This window comes from Nylanderia fulva, unplaced genomic scaffold (assembly GCF_048542155.1).
Source record: "Nylanderia fulva isolate GAGA-0341 unplaced genomic scaffold, ASM4854215v1 Scaffold15, whole genome shotgun sequence".
In the NCBI taxonomy this organism is placed as follows: Eukaryota; Metazoa; Arthropoda; class Insecta; order Hymenoptera; family Formicidae; genus Nylanderia; species Nylanderia fulva.
This window is the reverse complement of record NW_028189730.1, coordinates 4,625,917-4,651,234: the sequence shown is the minus strand read 5'-3', so window position 1 is coordinate 4,651,234 and position 25,318 is coordinate 4,625,917. Positions and strand designations below refer to the sequence as shown.

The 25,318-nt window shown below is 30.6% G+C and overlaps 1 protein-coding gene across 4 annotated transcripts in view; it reads right to left on the bottom strand.

Moving 5' to 3' along the window:
* 5-HT2A (5-hydroxytryptamine receptor 2A) overlaps positions 1-22,564 on the bottom strand; it is a 29,385-nt gene extending 6,821 nt beyond the window's left edge. The window contains exons 1-4 of one of the 4 annotated variants that reach the window (XM_029310721.2): positions 21,516-22,564; positions 19,676-20,023; positions 11,309-11,739; positions 9,711-10,005 (exon numbers count right to left, since the gene is read on the bottom strand). In XM_029310721.2, coding sequence (XP_029166554.1) covers positions 9,711-10,005; positions 11,309-11,626 — 613 coding nt within the window. In that variant the 5' untranslated portion in view covers positions 11,627-11,739; positions 19,676-20,023; positions 21,516-22,564. Of the gene's footprint in view, positions 1-9,710; positions 10,006-11,308; positions 11,740-19,675; positions 20,875-21,515 lie in introns of those variants that run through there. The other 3 variants (XM_029310723.2, XM_029310722.2, XM_085480552.1) reach the window with 3 other exon arrangements.
* Positions 22,565-25,318: the final 2,754 nt, after the last annotated feature.

Here is a 25,318-nt window from a genome sequence, read left to right as displayed (position 1 = left end):
TGTATTTTTCAGATTATTTAGAATTTTTTTGAGATTATTGTTGAAAACTTGTTAGTTTCTCTATGTATAAATCAACATTAAAGCTTAACAGTTTATTATGTTATATTATATTATAAATGCGCTATTCCCAAAGCTTTCCCACTAGTTCTCGGATAAATGACAGTTATTTTCGTCTTCCTTTGGTCGTAAGAAAAATGAAATTTTCTTAAGGTTAATTTAGGTTCCATCGCGAGGCAGAATTTAGCCTTATTTACCAGTTCTCCTTTAATGTAACTTTTTGCTATCATCCAAATATAGAATGTTTACTAGAAATGTACGATCAAAATAATTAAATTAAGTGATCATTGATTATTTTGATTGTTTCGATCGTTTTAATTATTTTAATCATTATAATCGTTCAATTATTTTGATCAATTAATTTTAACTATTTCGTCCATTTTGATCGCACTTATATTGATTATTTTGATTGTTTTGACTATTTTCATTATTTTCATTGTTTCAATTATTTTGATCATTCTAATTACGTTGTACAAATTTAAAATAATTTAAGCTGTAATGCAATTTAAATGACACTGTGAGTACTCATTGAATTTATTGTATTTTGCTGTCTTCTGTGTTACTATTAAATAGGAACAAAAGATGGTTGTAATTAAAAAAGTCAAAGTGATCTTGTCTTTTTATTAAACAAAAGTATTCAACTAATTTGTATTATTGCAATTTGTTATAAACTGCTACATTTCTGTTTATGACATTTTTTGTTAGATTTTTCTAAGTGCTTTGAAAATTGCAATGGTCATTACGAGAATCATCTTGTATATCCATTACCTGTAGGAAATGGAGCTTCTGCGTTTTAATATAAATATGAGTTTGTTTTATTGCTCCATGTAAAATAATAGTTATATTTATATATAATTAAGTGTAAAATATGAAATTTATAAAAATATGTATAAAGAAAAATTAACTTATTTGCAAAGAATCTCTCATAAGAAAGATGTCCGCTAATAATTTGTGAAAAGAGGATTGAGAAGTTCTGTGTGACGATACAGCAGCAAAAATAAAATTTTATCAAGTTTCAGTAAAAAAAAAAATTGGTTAAAAAAATGTTAAAAAGAAATTTGAGCTTTATCAAATTTCAATCGTATCTCACGTTATTTAATAACTATAATTATAATAATATTTAAACTAATTAATCACAAGAGATACATTAGTTGGTGTCATGTAATTTGTTTTTAATTTAAATTTAGATAATAATCTATTTTCTTTCGAAACTTTTTAATTAAATAAATTCATTATAAATATAATTGTCCTAATTTTCGTGGAACAACTCGACTAAAAAATGTCAAAAGAAAGGATTAATTAATAGCGATAGTCTCTTGCGGTCCTTTTGCGCGGGTTATTCATTTACAAAATAACGAAAAAGGATTCGGATTCATAGAATGACGGGAAAGGATTCGGGGATATCGCTTTCAAGCGCTATTTTCGGCTTTTGTCAAGCATTTCCAACATGATATGTTTCTAACGATACGTTCCCCTTTCGTGCAAGAGACTAATGGAAGAATAACTTAGGAGAATGATCCTTATTGTAGAGCGAGAACAGTGATGTGGGAGGGAGAAAGATGCAGCTGCGGATTCGCACGATGCATCCACGTGATGCGATGAATGGGATCACATCAAACGGCATCAAATGTCGGAAATGCATTTACACAAACCGTCACTTTGCGCGGGCAGATGTATTTTTGTCGCTTCAAAGATTCGCGGTTGAAAATGTATATACTCGTCGATACGTATGCAACGGAGCTGTACTCGATCCTTTTTGTGGGATTCGATGAATAGTCGCGATCTCAAAAATCCACGTGTTTATTTCCCGCAGGAATTTTCTCGGACAACCTGGAATATTTTTTTGAAATTTTTTTTGAAGGAGGAACGAAAACATTAATTTATAATTTATATATAAATGCATACAATATAATTTTAATTTGTATATACATATATATTAATTCAAATTTATAAAGTTATTGATCAAATTAATTATTAAAATTATTTTAATTAGAATTAATGTATATTTATTAAATATATATATATATATATATATATAAATATAATTAATTTTTGCATTTTAATAAATCTGCTGTAATTTGATAAAAAAATATTTTTAAAAAATCGTAGAGTGCTATCGTGAGAGAGTTATATCACTTTTGTCACGTGATGCGTTATATTTGATTATCGCAGAATGTTTATTTAGTGAGATCTATAAAGCTGGAACTTTCGGAATCCAATATTTCGTATGCAACGAACCCAATATTATTCCAAGGATTAAGCAAACAGCGGGCGACTATATCGTATGGTGATAGATTCCTCAAACAGACGATTTGCGAAGCAAAGATAAAGCAATCCAATCAAGTCAGCGACGATAAATACTCTGTATATAATTAATTAATTAATTAGGTCTCCGATCGCATAATTGAAGTGACAATTTGGACTTCACTTCGTCGATTGCAAATTATTACCTGGCGCAAATTTTATTATTATATCATTTCATTTTACAATGTTTTTTTATTTTCATCGAATTTTTGGCACGCAAATTCTCCGATGCGCCGTACTCATTAATAAATTGACTAACAATAAGTATAATTGACTTTTATTCGAATCAAATGAAGAAGATGGATGTCTTAAGATACAGAGTCTTCTAATCAATCTTGAATGTCACAATTAGATTAAACCAGCTTAATTAGTCCGCGCATCGTGTGTGCATTGCACTCGTTGTGATAATTATTAGGCGAGAAGCGCGCAGCATTTCTGAGGGCGCCTAGTAACCCCAAAAATTTGCATAGTCGCGCATTATATTAAGATCTACTACGCGGATCTACTACGTTGCGAGGAATTTCATTAGTAACAGATTAAAGCGCGCCTTGATGAGCGGACACGCTGCAATAAAGACTTAAGTACACGCGAGCAAAAAAAATTAAGGGGGCAGGAATAAAAATTTGAGAGAACTTGAAATACAAATGAGAAAAAAATTACATGAACAAAAAACCGAGAAAAAAGCTTAAATAAAAATTATATCAATAAATCTCGTGGAAATTTCTTTTCTCTCCGTATTTGAGTGTGCACAAATTATTGTTCATTAAATTTTATATATTTCTAGTTTCTTTAATTATATATGTAAAAATATATATTTTTGTATCTTTTATTAATATCATATTTAATAAATTATATATATCTCGTGGAAATTTCTTTTCTCTCCGTATTTGAGTGTGCACAAATTATTGTTCATTAAATTTTATATATTTCTAGTTTCTTTAATTATATATGTAAAAATATATATTTTTATATATTTTATTAATATCATATTTAATAAATTATATATATATATATATATATATATGTTTATATATATGTATATTATACATATATTTAATGTATAATATTTAATATATATTTTATATATATAATTATATATTTATTATATTTTTAAATTATATATTTTTCATTATTTAATCTGATTATTATTTATATTATTAATTCTGCGCGTGTACTGTATACTTTTTTTGTTTACAAAGAAAAAATTTAGGAAGTTAGTTGTCTTCAAAACTGTGCGGAGGAGGGTTTTTACTTCGGATGGGACGAGCGAATCAGCGAAAAAGAATTGGGATGCAAATGGGAGCAGCCTCCCTCTTCCCCTCCTTTTCCTGATAGTTCGCGCGTGAAGACGCGAGCGTTTCGCTGAATACGAAACACTCGCATTGTGTCCCGAGAGTGGCGAGTTTGCCAATTTTCGGCCCCACAAAAGAGCCACTTGCCACGCGCGGATGCGCATCTCTGTAACAAGGTGTGTGCTCTCGCGATGCTGCGCAACACTCAGTCTCGCGGCACATATGTATGTATATGTATATCCGGATGAGAGAACGTGTATATGAGAACGAACGTCGGAAATGAACCGCGCGAGCTTAACGAGACTGTAACGAGAGAAAGAGGAAAAAAGCGCGAGCTCTATCTGTCCGTCGATTTTCAAGGGTGTTCGTCAGCGGATGCTGACTGATATTTCGCTGTGTTAGCTCCTGGCTTTTTTATATATACATATGGTATATAGTGTATGTACCTGTAAATAATTAAAATATTGTTGAAGTTTTTTAGAATTTTTCGATAACTTTATTTGTTCTTTTTTCCTAGATTGTTTATAGAGTATCATATATTATAATACATAAATATAATTAAACGATCCGAAAGTTTGAGAATAATAGAATTTAAAATTTAATTTTACATTGGATAATTATTATTTAATTACTTTTTCAGTTAGTTTGATGATACGTTATTTATATGAGTTAAAAATATTGACTTTCTTCCCTTTTCTAAAAAAAAGGCATGTTAAGTCGATTCTCGCAAGTATAGTACTTTATACTCGATTTTTTTGACAGTTATCATCTGATTTCAAAAAATATTAATCAAAGATAAAATATAATAACATATTATTTACAACATATTACCATTTTAATTTTGATAACATATTGTTATTTTACAATTTAATTAGCAAGTTACCGCTTTATTAATATTTTTAATAAAAATTAATTGTATAAAGCGTTAATTTGCTAATTAAATTTTAAAATATGAATATATTATAAAAATAAAAATAATAATGTGTTTCAAATAATATATGTATTATAACAATATTTTTTGACAATTGATCAGCTGATTTCTGTCAAAAAATATTAATCGAATTTAAATATATATACTTGATATTATTTTTTTAAAGATACCATTCTCAGATTCTCTTTATATATAAAAAACGAAGAATGGCGCGCGCATAGTTGTTTCAGTGTGTCATAAATTAACGATAATGATTAAACTTTGTAATTAAATGAGCCGAAAGTTTGAGGGTGTGTTTGACGCGAATTTCATTACGATTTATGACAGATTAGATGTCATCTTGAGGATAATTGTAGGCTGTCATCGAGCCGACGTAGATTGGACACTAGAAAGTACTTAATGGCCATACGGCGTGCTTCGTTGCTCGCAATTTCAGTCGAAACGCGAATTAATTAGCGCCATAATCACGACACCTTGTAATCGGATCAAGGACGTTGAGAATTATTCGACGTAATATTGCCAAAGCACTAATTCTTGTTTGCTAGCTCTAAGAAAAGAAAGAGGAAGGGAGAGAGAAGATAACATATATATAAATCGTATTTCAATATAAATATTTTAATAACTTTTCAATATTTTATGTATATGAATTTTTATATATCTATTATATAAAAATTCTAGATACGCGCAAGACGAACCGAACTTTTTACTTCCTTTATGCGTTAATTTGCTAATTTTAAATTTTATAATATAAATATAAAATAAAAAATATTAATATGTTTCAAATAATATATATGTTATAATACTTTAAATTCGATTAATATTTTTGTCAGTTGATCAGCTGATTTCTGTCAAAAAATATTAATTGAATTTAAATGTATTTTATATTATATTTTTGCGTTAAAAGAAGCATCGATAATTGATGGGTATCAATATCTTTGTTTACGAAGGAATTTGCTCCACTAATTTTTTTCGCAAATCATTCTGTGTACAAGCTTGTGTTCTTTTGTTTTTAATGTGTGGCGAAGGAAATCTAATAATGGAATTCCGATCAAATTCCCGTACATAAAAGAGACGGACATTGCAGATTCCGACATTTAAAGTTTGCGAGTCCCCAAAGTTTCTCATAAACGGGGAAAATTTGGGATTTAAATCCGCGATTACACGAAATTCTAAAAGTGCCAAAGTTCAAAGGTTTCAGATATTTTAAATTTAATGACTGTACTGGATTAGACTCGCCAGCATTCAGCTCAGAAAAGATTCGAGAAAAAGATTGGAAGAAGATTATCGTTCTTGCAAATGTTTTTCCCGGAGGGGAAATTAGACGAATAATCGCGCGGAGCGCCATTATTTCCAACGATATTATATAGAATCGACGATCTGAGAAAGAAAGAAAGAGAGAGATGAAAAATGCCTTTGATGTTTTGGCGGAGCGTCATATTCTATCAATAAACATATATCCAAAGAAACTGATATAAAAAATAATCAATTAATAATGATCCAATGTAAAATTATATTTTTTTCTGTTGTAGAAAAAAATAATTAAATATATAATATATAATATCAACAAGTATAAAAAGTATAGAAAATAAATAAAAAAGCAAAAATTAAACAAACCTAATTAAGCTCGTGTATTACAATATCGTGATATTATATAATATTAAATTAAATTAAATTAAACAATTAAAAATTAAATAAAATTATATTTTATTCCATTAGTAGAAAAAATAATTAAATATATAATATCATGTAAATTAAATTTTATTATACAAAAAGAACAAAATAATAATTAATATAAAATTAGATTTTATTCTATATTATACAAATAAATTGAGTAACGATTTAACGTAAAATTAAATTTTTTCATTTTGCAAAGATTTTTCCAATTTTCAAATATCATTATTGATCGCCCGTTTTTACTTAATTGCAAAAAAAAAAAGGTAAATACCAAAAACGTGTTTCGGAACGTTTCTCCGTCCGAAACAAAATACAAAGGCCATTGTATTCGGAAACCTAAAATATAATAGGAAGAAACGTTCCATGTGGCCCGCTATAAAAAAAATTAACGCAGCGCAATACGTCAAAAAAAAAAAAAAAGGGAAGAAAAATACTCGCGGCTGGTGTTCGGGTCCATTAACGGGAAGATGAAAGATTGCGCATTGACAGAAGGGTTAATGACATGATGGAATCGAATGAAGGCGTCGCGCGCGCGTTACCGGGATTTTAAGTCGGGGTGAACCCTGTTGATGCGCGGCCTGGAAATTATTCCTTCCAGGTCGCGGAGCAAAAGCTGTCTCGTACACGAGATAAACGAGCCGCGACGATGAGTCTGCTAATGCCGCGCGTGTCGTCGGCGTGTTCCACGTGAAGGATGAAGCGCGGGCACGTGACGCGAAAGCCTCGCGGATAAAGTCGTTCCTTGTCAGAGGAAAGAGAAGGGGTTGCGAGCCGACCGATCGTTCATAAATCTAGGAGAGAGAGAGAGAGAGAGATTTATCCAAACTTTACCATCGGATTAACGCGTCAGAATTTTTAGCGTGAAAAAATCCACGATTAATGAAATAATCTTCCCTCAACTGATGAATAATAATTCTTCAATTAGTATGATATATTAATTTAATTATTATATAATGAAATCGGATTTCTCACAGCGTATGATTAAAGATGTAGGGAGGATTCTCGGGAGACTTAACATCTCGTTGACTTTCAAATTATATCGTCGCTGTGAAAGTAGATGTCATTTTGAACTTAATTAATATATTAGCTCTCGGTAATAAAGTTAATGTCCTAAAAATCATTTCGAATTAATCTGCATTCTCTCAGCTAATAAAACGATGAATCTCGATAAATGTTCTTAATAAATCGCGTCGGTCGCAGGCAGATTCTGAACTTCGTTCGATTGTTATCAGGGCTGCTACGTCGCTCGAAAATTAACGATTAAATTTCGCAAGAGCGGTGACGCAATATCTCGCACTTAATGAACTGCATCATAACTGCGGGGCAATATTTTCCGCGTTGTTATTACGTGAAATTTCGTAACTATATGGCGAGACCGGAAGAAGAGGCGAGCCCTTCGCGCGTGTCGTCTCCCGTTTCCGCGTATATCGCGGCGTCTTAAATCCGGATTATATTACGTGCGTAATCCGATCGCGTGTGCGTGAAAGTCCTTGTAGAAATTCCGCTCCGATGCGCAGGCGAAACGCGCCGGCGAACGGCGCATTCATTATCCGCTCGCCGGAAGATCCTTAAAATTCCGCCGAAACATTCCCTCGTCTTCTTATACCTTTCCTTCAATTTCCTATTCTATTCTACTGTTCCATCCGAGACTCTCATTTCTCTTCATTCCGATTCGGAGCGACTTGATGATATTTCGCAGATTCGTTTCTGCGTCGTTCCATTAAGGGATAAAGCTGAATACAAGTTTGACATATTTTATATATATTTTGTATTTATTTTTGTATATTATATCAAAATATAAAAGAAAATAAATATAAACAAATTTTTTGTTTTTGATATAAAATTGGTAGATTTGCGCTTTATTTAATCGTGAAAAAGCATTTATTATTATATTCAATCAATGAAAAGAAGAAGGTGCGCACAAATGGGTTTATCAATAAAACAGGCGTTTAGGATTTCCTTAACCATTGAATTTAAATTTTCAAAATTTTTGACTAAGCTAAGAAAAAAATTGCAGAATTGCGCACGTGGATGAGAAATGTCATCCGCGCGATTCAGGGTTAAAGGGGTTTGCTTAGCAAAAATGGTTTATCAATAAAACAGGACGGCGTCTAGGATCCCCTTAACCATTGAATTTGAATTTTCAAAATTGTTGACAGCTAAGAAAAAAATTGCAGAATTACGCACGTGGATGAGAAATGTCATCCGCGCGATTCAGGATTAAACGGGTTTGCTTTGCAAAAATGGTTTATCAATAAAACAGGACGGCCTCTAGGATCCCCTTAACCATTGAATTTGAATTTTCAAAATTTTTGACAGCTAAGAAAAAAATTGCAGAATTGCGCACGTGGATGAGAAATGTCATCCGCGCGATTCAGGGTTAAAGGGGTTTGCTTTGCAAAAATGGTTTATCAATAAAACAGGACGGCGTCTAGGATCCCCTTAACCATTGAATTTGAATTTTCAAAATTGTTGACAGCTAAGAAAAAAATTGCAGAATTGCGCACGTGGATGAGAAATGTCATCCGCGCGATTCAGGGTTGAACGGGTTTGCTTTGCAAAAATGGTTTATCAATAAAACAGGACGGCGTTTAGGATCCCTTTAACCATTGAATTTAAATTTTCAAAATTTTTGACAGCTAAGAAAAAAATTGCAGAATTGCGCACGTGGATGACAAATGTCATCCGCGCGATTCAGAGTTAAAAGAGTTTGCTTTGCAAAAATGGTTTATCAATAAAACAGGACGGCGTCTAGGATCCCCTTAACCATTGAATTTGAATTTTCAAAATTTTTGACAGCTAAGAAAAAAATTGCAGATTTGCGCACGTGGATGACAAATGTCATCCGCGCGATTCAGGGTTAAAGGGGTTTGCTTTGCAAAAATGGTTTATCAATAAAACAGGACGGCGTCTAGGATCCCCTTAACCATTGAATTTGAATTTTCAAAATTTTTGACTAAGCTAAGAAAAAAATTGCAGAATTGCGCACGTGGATGAGAAATGTCATCCGCGCGATGCAGGATTAAACGGGTTTGCTTTGCAAAAATGGTTTATCAATAAAACAGGACGGCGTCTAGGATCCCCTTAACCATTGAATTTGAATTTTAAAAATTGTTGACAGCTAAGAAAAAAATTGCAGAATTACGCACGTGGATGAGAAATGTCATCCGCGCGATTCAGGGTTAAACGGGTTTGCTTTGCAAAAATGGTTTATCAATAAAACAGGACGGCGTCTAGGATCCCCTTAACCATTGAATTTGAATTTTAAAAATTGTTGACAGGTAAGAAAAAAATTGCAGAATTGCGCACGTGGATGAGAAATGTCATCCGCGCGATCCAGAGTTTAAAGGGATTTGCTTTATAGATAGGCGTTTTTTGACAGAAGGATTAAAAGAGTTTTAAAATTCAGATTTGAAAAGAGTGGAGCAGAAAGTAAAAAAAAAACCTCTTACCTAGAAAGCCTGGTATGGCACCTAGAGGCATGACGAAGAGACTGACGAGGAGATCGGCCACCGCCAGGGACAACAGGAAATAGTTCGTCACATTGTGGAGTCTTCTGTCTAATCCCACGGCGAGACAAACCAATATGTTGCCCAATCCGCCGGCGACTATAAAGACTGCCACGAAGAGGAAGCTCCAGTCGAAACGACGAATCTTCGTTTCTGCGATGCTGCCGATTCTGGATCGATACATGCAGGATATAGCTAGATCCTCGGCGATGTTGCTCACCGACGAACACTCGAAAATCTGGGAAAAATACTTGGATTTATGTATTGTCCTCCATTTGTTCGAGAGAAATGTAGGTGACAATCTTCAACCCTTGTGTCAATCTTCTGAAGGGCAATTATATTTAAAAATCTCATAAGGGGATGCTGACCATGACTGCTTTACCGACTTTGAGTTCAAGGGTTTTTCCTTTTATTGGCTATACAGATTGAAAAATCCTTCTCCACAATTAAAGTACTGATAATAATGAACGGGGAGTGCTGTAATTTCGTACAAAAAGCAATAAAAGTTAAAAAATTACTAGTTTTTTATCGGCCTCTTGCATCAGCTCGTAACAATATTTATTTAATACAAAAGTTCTGCAGTTTATTTGTGCACAAAATATGGCGTTCCCCATAGAGATGACATGAAAAAATAATACAGAAATAATAAAAATGAGATTGAAAGCCTGTATCAAAAGATTCGTATTTGGATTAATTATATATGTATATTTGCGTGCGGAATCGATGTTGGGGCATAAAACAGTAAAAATTAGTTGCCGAACAGCGCTACTCATTTATTATATTATCAGTACTTTTATTGTAGAGAATTTTTTAATCTATGTATTCACAATAAAAAGTAAACCTAAACTAACTTAAAGTCGGTAAAACAGAACAACGGCAAAATCCCCTTAAAATATAACGCAGAAGAATGTTTGATGCGCAGCAGCTGTTATAAAAAATTGTCGCAGTGCAATGTGTCAAAAACACAAAGTTGGAGACCCCTGGAGATCCATACATTGATGGAAAAGTGAAAAATTTTGCATTGACAGAAGGGTTAAACGCATCGTCTCCCAAGCTTGAAATATCACTCCTCGCTCGGGATAAGGATCTTTGCTTGTCGTCCACCTTGCGACAAAAATCGAATAAGTTTTCTGAGCTTTAAGAGGGAGACAAATTGTTCCAATGTTTGAACACATTTCAAGATGTTTTTCTTAATTTTCCAATTATTAAAATATTTTAAATTCGATTAAATATATATTGAGTTTTAAACACATCATATTAAACATATAAATTTTTGCGTTATATTTATAAAATAATTTTGAAGGCTCAATAAAAATTAATTATGCAAAATTTACATTCTACTTCAAAAATTCTTTTAACTTTTAATGCCTCGAGTCATTAAAATTCTCTAAAGACATTTCGATTTCGTATGCTCGCGCATGTGTGAGGATTTCTTTCATTCTCCAATTCTTGTGAAGCTTAACTCTGCGAATTTAAAATAATCCTTGAATTTAAAGCCCTCTTGAATTTCGACGCCTCATCTTTCTTCTCTAAGAACCTACTTCCTCGTCGAAGGACGTGGCGTTACAATTTCTCATCGGTATCCTGGACAGAAAGACGCCCTCGATGCTCTCGAGGCTGTCGAGCAACAAGGACACGTTGACGTTGCAACTCGCATAATCGCAGGGTGTGCAAAAAAGGGTCATCGAAGGGGTTGAGGCAAGAGTCCCTTTCCCGATTGCCGTGCAGAGATGATCGAATCCGCCGGAAGCTGTGTCGCATTCGTTAGCGCAGCCAGCGAAGTCGTTGCAGGTAACCTGGTGCAGGATCGTCGTCCAGTTGCCGGCCCAGGATGTAAAATTGGCCTCCGGGACCAGCATGACGAGCCTCGAAGGAGTCCTTGGATTTAGTACCTCCAGTCACGGTCGTTGCAACGCGAAACAAACTGGAACGAGGTCCTCATACGCCGGTTCAAGGTATCTCTAAGGACAATCTAAAAAATTTTATGATCCAATAACTTTCTTATATTTCTCTTAAAATTTTTTTAATTTTTTAAATTTCTAGATAATAAAATTTTGAAAAAACAAATCAATTAAGTATATAAATTTAAAATCTTATAATATATTAAAATTTTGAAATTATTTTTTAAAAAGTTAGGATTTGAAAAACTAAGACAAATATTTTTAAAAATATTTGATATTGATATAAATTAATAATGTATACTGTAGTAAATATTAATATACAACAATTGAAATTATATATATTATATATTAAGTATGTAATAAATTATATAATATTAATAATATAATAATAAAACTTTAATTAATAATATATAATATATAATAAACTAATTTTATTAAACAACAAAAAAGTGATCCGATTGCCAGTTGAAATTTTGAAATAAAGATAAAAAGTAATTGATTGACCGACACTGGCTAAGGTGAAAAATCTTTTATTAAAAAAGACGCAACGTTTCGACCCCGAATTGGGTCCTCTTCAGGCTGTTAATTTAAAGTACATGGTAAACTAAATGATCATAGTGTCTGTTTGTTGTAACCAATCAGAATATGACCAAATTTTATTAAAATTTAATTTTAAATTAAAATTGTTATACATTTAAAATGTGTTAAAATATTGGAAGAATTTTTGAATAAAGCTTGACCTTTTTAATGTTTTGTTTCATTGATAAGATTATTTTTAGAAAGCTTTTCGAAATTTCGATACGCCACGTGTCAACTACATCAGCTGATGCTATCAGCTGATCGCGCGAGTCAATCAATTGACTGAAAGGCACCGCCTATATATCGATATTTATGTGTAGAGATTAGATATGAGATTTCTTGAACAGCCACAAAGTTGGTCTCAATTATTTAAAAATAAAAATATTTAAAATAAAACTTTCTTATTGACCAAAATATTTTACATCAGCATAACTTTCTATATTTCTTCTTTAAAAATAAACAATTGGAATAAACAATTGTATGTACATATTTATATTAATTCAGTCTTCATTAAAATCCAAAAATCCGGAATTTTTCGAATCTGTATAGAGTCTCAACTCAAAGTCTAATTCGAGTTAGATTAATGTTTCAACGCGCTCGTTACTTTATATCCGCTCTTTTTTAATTATCGAAGAGATCTCTAAGCGGGCTTTTGTCATCGGTTTCTTTATCGTCAGAAATTCACAGCGATAACGACGTCAGAAAAGCGGAGAGGCGACTATTTGCGCGTTGATTGCGGGCGAAATCTTGCGAACAAAGCGTCGCTCTTCCACGGCAAACAAAAGGACGAGATAGATAGAGAGAGAGAGAGAGTCGGCTCGTCCGGACTTATCGGGGACATCGATAAATCGGTGTGTAAGATCGAACCCGCTCGATCTCTCGTCTCGCGCGTCTATATAGATATTTTCGAGTTGCAAAAGTGACATCCCCCATCCTATTTTCCGGCTCGCTATTTATCTGCCGGAACTCGCGCGAACGCCGGTCGGATTAAACTGACGTACCGGATATCGACAGTCCTGCGTGTGTTCTTCACGCCTCGCGACAATACTGATCCTTGAACAAATTGCAGCATCGACAAGCTCGCCTCGGTATTATCCAATCCTGTCGAAAATAGTAACGTGGAAACCGAAACTAAAATCTCGACAAAAGATAAACTCTCTCACTTTTTTCTAACATTTGGAAAATCCTGACGATTTTTAGCAGGGTGTGCTTCTTAAAAATTTATCTCGGAATAAAAGAAAATAATTTATAATGATAAAAAGGGTCCTTAAATATAATTCATAAATTTATAATGAAATAATTTATATATAAATTGATAATTAGTTTATACATATAATTAATAATTTATATAAATATATATAAATATATAATATTAATAATTTACATATAAATCATAATTTATATACAAATAATATTAATAATTTATATGTAAATCACTCTTATACTTAATTTAAGTTTTATTATATGATAAATATATATAGTTACGATCAATAACTCTTTAATATTTATACCTCAAAAAGTGTTTTCTCTCTCTCAGGAGTTTATGTATTCGGCTTGCGAATCTCATTCGCGACTAGCATTTTCTAATTAGGGTACTTAATTAAAACTTTGGTGTTTCGCAGAATTTTTATGGAAAAGAAATCAGAAATCTGTTTGAGAAGGACAGAGAGAGAGAGAGAGAGGGAAGAGTAGCACATATTCAGTTTCTCTCCGTTTTTCGAGTTTGCACGGAAAATTGATAACGATACGTTAATGCAGAGAGATGAATAATAAAGTTGATACATTATAGCCATGATGGAATATTGCGACTCGGAAGAGTGTACCTTGACTTATTTATATCTTAGCAAATTCGCGCAATATTCCCTGTATAAAAATAAACGTGACTCGCGTGTATTTAATAAACATGTGTTACACTGTCGTAAAAAAGAGGTCCGAATATATATTACGTTCGAGTACTTAGAAAATTCCATCAATCTTTCATGAATCAGCAAATTAATTATTATTAATATTACAGTACAGTAAAATTACTCTATTAATATTATCAAACATGCGAGGATATATTTTTCAATATTAATAATATAATATCAATTAATAATATTATTATTATAATCATTATTGACACGTCGTGTAAATATTCAGATGTTTATTAATGCAAACATTGCTATAATGGGATGATAATACATAATAAAATAGAATATAATAACGACAGAGAACAGCTATATTTTTAATGAATATAACAAACTAAACGTCCTTGAGAAATTTGTGATTTCCGTCCTGTTTTATCGACAAAATGTAAGGTTAAATAAACTTAAATCTATTTATTGGCTATACGGATTGTTTTTGCCAGAAATTAGAACGCTTTGCTTTTAATTAATATTAATACTTTAATTTGTACAGAAAAAAGATTTATTAATTTGTATATAGTCTCATATATGTAGGTAACAGAATTATGAATTCTAAGCATTCATATATCTGTAATCAAGATATATAAAACTATACAGATTGATAAATCTCCTTCCTATACAAATTAAAGTATTAATATTAAGAAAGGGCGAAGCGTTCTAATTTCAGATAAAAAACAATCCGTATAACCAATAAATGGATTTATAATTTATCTAACCTCACATTTTGCCGATAAAACAGGAAGGAAACTTAGGTTAGCTTAGGATCCCCTTAAGGATGTATTGAAGATATATTACAATCAATGAGATCGCCGTGAATTTTTAATTAAACATTTTTAATGACGTCCTAATTATCATGAATTATTTCAAATTTTTACTTACTTCTTTAAAAGTTATTAAAATGAAATTTAAATCAAATTAATCTCCGTAATGCAAGCAAAAACTAAAAAAATAATAAAAGGTCAACTAAAGGAGACAATTAAATGGGTAGGTAACATAAGATAATTAATTTATTTAAAAACATTCATTAGTAAACGTTTCGACCTCACTGGATCTTTTTTAATACATTGTAAACTCATTAACAATTTTACCTCTAAAAAGGACTCATACAATACATTAAAAATCCGCTAAAGCCATGTCAACTCGGTTCTTTTTATAAAAAATATGTAATGTGTCACTCATAACCCATACTTGCAGATCATATATCATTAAAATGCAGTTAAAAACAGCATTTTTAAATTGCATTGTTTTTTTCTGACTGCTGTCGCAAATTAAAAAGTGATGATACCGCAAAAGAAATTAAGCGCAAAACTACTAAAGCAGATTTATCGTTTAAATAATACGAGTATTTGTCCATCATAGTGTTATAGAAGTTATTACTCTCAAACGAAGCTAACAATCACTTGTGAAAAAATGAAACTGGTATCATGACCGTGAACACAACCGCTCGTGCAATCATCGACGAAAGCGAGCCGTCCATTCAATGATGAGACCAATGAACTATTAATAAAGTGAATGAGTTGAAATTAAAATTTAAAATTTAAACATAAATAATAAAAATTGGAAAATTTGTTTCGGCGTTGTCACATTTTAGATCGTATTTTAATTGATTATTTTCATGGTTTGTTCCCATCACTAATAAAAATATTTCACTACACTCTATGCTATAAAAATGAATTTTATTAATTGCGAAAACAGTTGAAAATATTTTATTCGTAATTTTATTTTTCTTAGGTTAAATTTAGGGTACAATCATTTCCAAATCTTTTAAGATGAAAAATGTTTCTTTGGGAAATATATGCAAATTTTTTTTTTTTTTTCTTTTTTATACATTTTCTTGGAAAAAATTAAGACCTATTTATATTAAAGAATACTTTGAAGTATGATTTCGTGATTTTTAAAATAATTTGGACCAATTAGGATTCGTATACTGCCCAACTTTAATATTTTTTGTATTTTGGATTAACTTTTGAGACAGACAATCCGTCCAATCCTTCTAATTATCGCTATTTCGTAACGATGGAAAATGGCCTAGCGGGAGATATTTCATCGAAGGCTGCCCTTCTCGAAGCCTTCGAATTTAATTTGAAAATTGCATCCATCCGGGCTGCGCTTTTTGGTTCCGCGAGAAATCGAAGAGAGCGCGGCTCCCTAAGTGGCTTGATCCGCGAAAGTGCATCGCGGCTGAAGTGCATCGTACCGACACGGACGTGCCGGTGCACCGATGCGTTCGACAGAGAGGGAGTGAGAGATCGGGACCGATGATGGGGGCGGGAGATGTACGGATGTAATTTATTAGCGGTCCCGCGTGGAAAGTGACACGGCTTCGCGATGACAGCCGACGCCTGTAAAGGCCAATGACAGCGCACAACTCGTCAGCTGGGGAATAATTGTTAATTAGAAAATGCAAATGATCGGGAGATAGGACGGCGAAATTGTGTTTATTCTGCGAAGTACGTCGTTAATTAATAGCTTGTCGTTTTTCTATTAAGGCGATATGTACATATAATATAACGTCTGAATTATTCTTCTTAGCTTTACTTTCAACTTAAGTCAAGATTTTAGGGAGAATTTTTTAATTAAAAAAAATAGGAACAATTAAACTACGTATTTACAGTGAAATATATTTTTTCATAGAAAATTATATTATTCATTTCTGAAAATTTTTATATCTGCACATTTAATAGTTATTTATATAAAAATATAATAACGATATAAAACTGCGAGGTCACCAGACGATAATTTAAAAAAAATTTTTTTTAAATATAATGTAAAAATATAATATAATAAGAAAAGAAGAATATTTCCTAAAGCGCCAGTAAATATAATCACAAGAATAAAAATTTTTGAAAAAACTTTTTAGACAACCAAACTGGGCAAAAAATGTTAATTTATTAAATCTTCTTTTTTATTATTGTTTATTGTATTATTTAAATTGTGAAATTATTATTACAGTGTTCATTTGATAAGGACCTAAACCAAAGGTCGAAACGTTATGAGGAAGATTTAATAAATTAACATTTTTTGCTTACTTTGGTCGTCTAAAAAGTTTTTTCAAAGATTTTTATTCTTGTAAAAATATAATATAAAAATATAATATAAAATATAATATAATATAATATAATATAAATATAATATAAATATAATATAAATAAAATATAATATAATATAAAAAATAATATAATATAATATAATATAAATATAATATAAATATAATATAAATAAAATAGAATATAATATAAAAATATAATAAAAAATATAATATAAAAATTAATTATAGAAAATATGATATATATATATATATAAAATTAAAAGCAATATAATTACTTTTAATTGTGTTGTTTATTCATTAATATTCTTGAGCGGCGAGAAATATCTCGGGATCTGACATTAGTGTGAGCTAAATTGACGTTTATGTAAATTTTCCCTCTTATTTTGAACACGTTCAGTAGCTTGTGGAAAGTTTGTCGTCTATTAAGGCGTTAAAACCAACAGCACTCTGGAATATTAAAGTATAACCAACTTGAATATTAAAATTAAAAGTAACGCGCTGAGATTAGACGATTATTTTTTTATTTGTGAAATTTATACTATATGTATATTAATACTATATATATAACATGATCGAGATGAAAATCGCATTTTGCGATCGCGCATTCCGTGTTTTCCCTCTTTTATTCTCATCCCATTGTTATAATTCTATCAAAATACTGATCGATTGGAATCGAGCATTATCGAGTATAATCTTTACATTGTCGAAGAGAAGATATTTGTTCTCCCTCCAATTCTCTTAAATTTCGCCGAAAATTGAAGTTTGCGATTTCAGTTAACGCGACAAATATTTATCCGTCCTTCTGACAATATTCCATTAAAATTCGCTGCAAAAATCACTCGTGTCGATCTAATGGCTGGCAAATAATAGCGAATCACATTGTTGAAAAAACTTTCTTTTAAACTGCAAGACACACACGTGGATGTCTCAATAACTAATTAAATACCGATTAATTGATCGACAGATCGAGACAAGAATTTTATTCGTATATTAAATGTGTTATGTATTAAGTAATGTATCAATCAGTTTATTCTGTCACATTGATATTATTTTTTTATCGAATTTTTTGAATATTATAAATACTTTATGTCACCCCCAATGTCAGAATTTCCAGATAAATAAAGTTCATCCCTTTACGCGGCGCTTATCGATCTCTTCGACAGAATGACGTGAATTAATCGCAATTATTGAATGTTTCACGCTAATTTTTCCGAAAGGGAAGGAGAGAAAAAGAGAACGAAAAGAGTCGATGGTAATCCAATTATGTCTGCTTTCGACAGACGAGAAAAATCGGAAATTTTAGTATTATTCGCATTGCGTTCTTGCGATATGTATAATTTTCAGTTTGATACATTAAAAAATTGTTTTAAATGTTTTTGCTAAATAATAAATATGCGCGTGATATGCATTTGATAAAACAAAATAATACAAAATAAATTACACAGTTAAATTATAAAATAACTTAAAATTTTTTAATACAAAATATAAAATAATCAAGATATAAAATATAAAATAACATGAAAAATAAGAAAAATAGAAATATATTCATATAAGAAGCCATGTCAATGAATTAGTCAAAGATAGGTCAAAATGTCTGTTATTTAAAAAATAGCACGATATTAAAGAGCAACAGGTCTCGGATATCGCGCGCGATTTGTATAATAAAATGTTGGCTTTTTGACTTATACAAAGGCGTATTAATATTGCAACAAGATCGATAGAGGGATCGCGACTATAATGAGAACGTATATAGTCACGACTAATCAAATTGCATCTACATAAGCGACAGCACTTAAAAATTGCGCTTCAACAGCAAGAACTTTTTTCTTCGCTGAACTAAATGATACGCTCTTAGTATATTTCAGTTGCTTTCATATTTTTAATAAATTTTTATAGTATCCGAATTTTTAATTTTTATTTTTTAAATCTAGTAGAGATTTTAGGGAAAATTTGAATGACAAAAATAATAATTAAAAATATGTATAATACATATAGAGTAAAGTATGAAAAATATTCATTATTATATATTATATTATATTATATATTTTATATATTATATATTATATACATATTATATATTATGTATTATATATTATAAAATATATAATATATGTAATATATATTATATATTATATATTATATACAATAAAATATTAAATTGTATTAAATATTATATTTTATACATATAATTTAATATATTAATATATTAGATATAATTGTGTATGTATTATTGTAAAATAAAATATATTTTATAAAAAATTATTTATTTATATATAAAAATTTCTGTAACTATAAATATTAAAATTGAAGTATAATAAAAGAAATTGGGATATATTATTTTGATATTTTCTTCCTTTAAATCTGATAAAATTGCGCAATGGGAGAGAGATAAATCAGCTTCGCGACGAATAAAATCTGTAAAGCGATCTCGAAAGGAAATAGCTTTTGGTCGATTTTATACGATCGTATACTTACTTTTCCAATTTCTGTCGCTCGCGTTTCGACGCCATCGATGCTCTCGTTTCGCCGTCGCTGTGGTTTGTTCATTTTCCGGCGATCCCCGACAACCCTCGCGACACATATCACTTTCTTCGCGAAATTTTCACTCGCGCTTCATATCATATCTTCGTATCGAGATATAGTCTTTTTTTCCCCGTTCGATTTTTTCGAAACACAGCGTTCTGGCAGATGGCAAAAGAGCAAAAGTAAATGTTTATTCGTTTGTTGACGAATCGCCATTCCCTTTCTCTCCCGCCTTCTGTTACCCTTCTCGAGATTTTGGCGAGTTATAATTTATTAGATGTTACAAGTTTGTTGACGACTCTGCACAATTGTACCAAGTCAACTAAAGATTCTTTAAGAAAGTTCGAATAGAATTTCCAAAAAGTACTGACTGAGTGGGAAAACCTCATCGAGTGATATATGAGGATAAATAATGCTATAGTTAACCAGGAAGAGAGGCTGATCTATTTCAAGAATACTTTGTATATGCTAGAAATCGTATCTTTTCGATCGCAATTTTTTTCTGATAATTTTATAATTAACATTTTTTATTTATTTATTTTTTTTTTGCGAAATATGTTATTTAAAAATATATAACGATCGAGTTTTTTTTCTCATACAATTTTAAGACTCTTATAATTAATTTAATATTATTTAAAAATACATGATAATCGAGATTTTTTAATACAATTTTTTTAATTGAGAGATAGAGTTAAATTATCCGTGTAATTTAGTTTATACATGAAATTAGGAGTAACTTGCCAAGAAATACTTGCCGATTTGAATTTCCGAGGGTCGCGTGTCACCTTCAATTGGCGACCACGTAGCATACCACGAATTTATGCCATAGAATCTCACGGTATTTTATGAATCTTTGATATCCAAGGTCCGGAATGGATCGCGGGCCAATCGAGTTTATTAAAACTCGAGTGTTTCGCCCCGACATTTAAATAGCAAAGCAGCATGATTCCTTTTTTCATGCACAAAGGGTCGAAAAGTTTGGGAAACCAAATGTGAAACCCGATATGAATCGACAACGAAATGTACACAAAATCAGAACATGTGTTTAAAATTGAAATTTTTTTATTTGCGCAGTCAACAAATAAATGTCTGCAAAAATTATAACTAACAATAAGATAAATTAATAATAAAACTTAATTATTTATAATTTTTTAAATTAATTATAATTATAATTACATTTATTACTTATCTAGAATAATTGTGATTTTTTAATTATATTTATTATTTGAATTTATTGTTTATTTGTAATTGAAATAAATAATAAAATTAGTTGGTGTTATTTTTAAGTTTACAATTACAATATAAATTACAAGTTTAAGTTATATTTGATTATTTATCTTCCCATTCAAAAATATATATAATTTAAGTTTGAATGTTAATTTACTTTATTTACACACAAAGTTAATAATAATAATAATTTGAATATATTTATAATGTAACGACTCCATTTATTTTTAACATATACACATGTTCAATAATTTTAAATATTTGTTATGCAAATAATGTCGATAGAAAATTACTATTGAAATTAAATAATAATTTGTTAAAAGCCAATGGAACAACGTTTTTATACGCAGCGCTCGATTATTCTGTTAAAAATCCTCAAAATTAATTCAACTTTAGTTTGCCCAGCGAAACTTTTGATAGACTCGCCATTATATATGTATATTCGAGAAGCAATAAAATAAGCAACTAATGCAAATAGTTCAACATAAACGTTCCACAAATTTCCAATTTACGCATGTTTGAACAAATCGACAGAGTACAAACATTAATTAAAAATTAAAATTACGTTTAGAACAGGAAACGACTTATTTCACTCTCCTCAAAGATAACTACATGGGAAAAAAATTAAATGTTCTCAAAGTGAAAAAAGAAAGAGAAAAAGAGATAGAGTATGTTACATATTTTAATGAGACACAATCGCTTATTTTTTTCTATATTCATAAAAAAAAAAAAATCTGTTGAATTGGAATTTTTTTTTTTTTTTCACAAATGTGTCAGCATTGATTTTATAATTTTTTCAAATTTTTTCACAAAATAGTCTCGCGATGCGGCGACGAAACAACAGGCCGGAATATGCACACGCGTACTCGCGCTCGGACCGCGCGGATCACACTGAACAGGGAAGCCGCGGAGGCTGCGTGATGAGAGAGAGATGAGCGCGAGGCGAGCGACGCGCGTTAAAATTCGCGCGCCATCCGATATTTCGCTTCCTGCCTCCACCACCTCTCGTTTCCGCTTTTCTTTCCATCCCTTCGCTCCTCCACCACCGAATTTTCTTCATTATCGCAAACTTTTCCTTATCTCTTCTCGACAACCGATTGCTTCCTCTCGTTTCGAGCCTTGGAAGTTGTTAGATTTTTCGGTGCGTTTCCTTTCGGTTTCTTCTCCTACTTTATTTTTTTTTTCTGTTTCCCTGGCGCGCGATTTATGGTGAGAAATCGCAACACGACTCTGGATCTGAATAAAGTTTCTTATACGTGAACAAAATAGCGAATTCACCTTTAGTTCACTTCTTGCCCTTTCAACCTTCTCTCTTTCTACGCGGTTTGCAAATTACTTCGAAAACTGCGGAAGATATTTGAATAGCTTTGCCATACTCATGTTTGAATTAGTTTTGAACTTAAAATTGAGAGAGAGAGAGAGAGGTAGTTGTTAACATTGCTTTAGGATTATTTATTAATCACGATATTACTATCTGCATGTAAAGGGTGTCCCAGAATTATCGTACTTATCATTTGCTAAGAACAGCTTGATTTTTTCTCAGAAATTATCGAGGCTATAATAATTTATTATTGTTGACAAAATATTTTTCACTGAATTACAATTTACTATAAAATTTTCATTTAATTCTTATAAATATTAAATGCCGTATATTTATTTATTTATTTTTACTATTTTTATACATTACTTTTATATATTAATTTTTATAATATTTTATGAGCAATTTATTAATGTCACATTTAGAATTCTAATAAAAAAGTACAAAGATAAATATATATAGAAATATAAGAAGATTATATAAATTAGCATTGCAATATATCTTACTTTTACATTTTTTTTGTATTTTTTAATTATAATTAAAAAAGCTCTGGTATACAAATAAAAATTCAAGATGAGTATTGTCTAATAAAAGATAAGTTTAGAAATTAAGTACAACATTTTCTTGGTATAAAATACTTCTCTATTTAAATTGCAATTTAAATTAAAATGTTAATTAAATTAAATAACATTTTAAATAGAAAAGTATTTTATAATGAGATTGTTGCGTCTAATTTTTGCGCTTGGATCTTATTAGCCTGTATCTATGTTGCATTTATATTTACATATCAAAGCATTTTTCAATTTATTATAATAGAAAAAAATATAGACTATATTATATGGAAAATATTATACAGAATATATATATAAAAATATAATATGATAATATATAATTATATTATGTAAGATATTAAATAATATATTATATAGAAAAAAATAAAAATATATTAAGACATTAATTTATATAATTTACAGAATTGTCAATTTTTGCGTCATTCTAAGGTACCTTAACATGATTTATTAAAAATGATTGCGTTTTTTTAATCAGAAAGATATACATTTAATCTCGTCAAGATAGAATTTTCTCGTTAGATCAATCAATTGCGTTAATTGCACGTTACCTCTTTCATTAAGGAACTTTTGCAACTTTTAAAAGTTCAAATAGCTGTTCGTGAAATGTATCGCAGTTATATTAAAATTTATTCTGGAAAAGTCTGCAAAGTGTTTTAATATTATATTATCTCATTAAATATATTGTGTGCGTAAAATGTAATATTTAATGATATTAATAATAAAGAACTAGATTTGATGATATATTTTATTATACATTCTATGTTAAAATGTTACATAAATATTATATTTCTTATCATGTTATTCTTATTATTACATATTTAAAAAAATTTCTTTGGATAAAAAGGAAGAATATAAAGAAGTTAACAAGCTGTAAAAAATTTGCAAAGTTTGGTGTAATAAATATTTAAAAAAACGCGGGAAATATACGCAGATCGTGTCTTTGTGATTTTTTTTCGATATACAGGATTTATTAAATTATTACAGCTAGTTATAATACGAGAATACACACGATTTTTTTTACATATACAATATATTATGCATTATTTACTCTCCTCCTTTACTTTACACGCACGCACTCTCTCGCATTCTCTCGCTCTCATTTGTTCTCTTATTAATATTTTCTTGTAATCTCTTTTACATACAAAACGAATTATTCACGAGTGAACAGCGAACGATCATGAACGACACACGATTTTGTTAACTAACTAACAACGCGCGGCTCCAATAATAAATAAATCGTTCCTATATAGTGCAATGTACAAGTTATAGCAATATAATGGCCCTGTCGTCTCTTTTTTTTGCGATTTACATTTGTAAATTACTTAGCTGTAAGGTGAACCATAACACACTTGTACATCGACTCGATTACATTAATTATAGATACACTCTCGAAAAACAAGCGCGCATTAATTTCTCCTCTTCTCTTCTCTCTTTCATTTTTCCTTTTTATTCTTTCTCTTTTTTGTCTCCATATTTTATCTCCATTTGTCATTATATATGCGCGGTATGTAATTAATTAATTAACTATTTCCATTCTGTGTCGAATAAATGCAGCCATTCTGATAAGAGCACGTATACGTTTTTCGCTGTTTTTTTTTTACTTTATGTTTAATCACACAATGGCTATCTATTTTCACAGAGCTACAAAGATTTTACAGTTAAATGAGATACAAACGAGAGGAAATGTGAACTTTCCGGTGCAAAATATGTTGTATCGAAGAAGCGTAATCGTTTACCTCTCTTATCGCAGTGATATACTGTGATTCGTTAAATACAGGGTGTCCCACAAAAAAAATGTCGTATTAGCATTCTATCCTTGAACCATTTTTCGTTGATAAAATATTGGCGTATTTAGTATCAGTGATAATTTCTACATGTATAAATAGAGCAAAATAATTCGATTTTTTATACAGACTGGAAAGAAGATTCAAATAGCAGCTTTAATCAGATTTAATTTTAATATAAAAAATAGGAAAAAATTCAAATACACGATTTAATTCGATAATTTTGAAATTGAAAATGATATACAGGGTGTAATTTAAAAAAGTACACGAAGCACACTATCAGGTGCAGGACAACAAATTAAATCGAAAAGTCCTGACCCATTTTTTAATACGAGCTTTATTTTTGACGTTATAAATTGTTAAAGTTTGCCAATAGCGGTGACTACGCCTTAGACCACGCCTACTAAGGCGGTGCCTACGCTGTTTTCCGCGCGCTGATTGGCAAACTTCAACAATTTGTAGCGTCAAAAATAAAGCTCAGATTAAAAAATGGCTCAGGACTTTTCGATTTAGTTTGTTGTCCTGCACTTGATGGTGTGCTTCGCGTACTTTATTTTAGTTACACCCTGCATATTTAAATCTATTACGATCAAATCGCAAAATCTATTACGAGCAAAATTCGCGTCCTTTCGCGACACCCTGTATATTACGAGGTCTCTGTTCGTATCGCAAGGAAACAGTCTCGAATATTAGA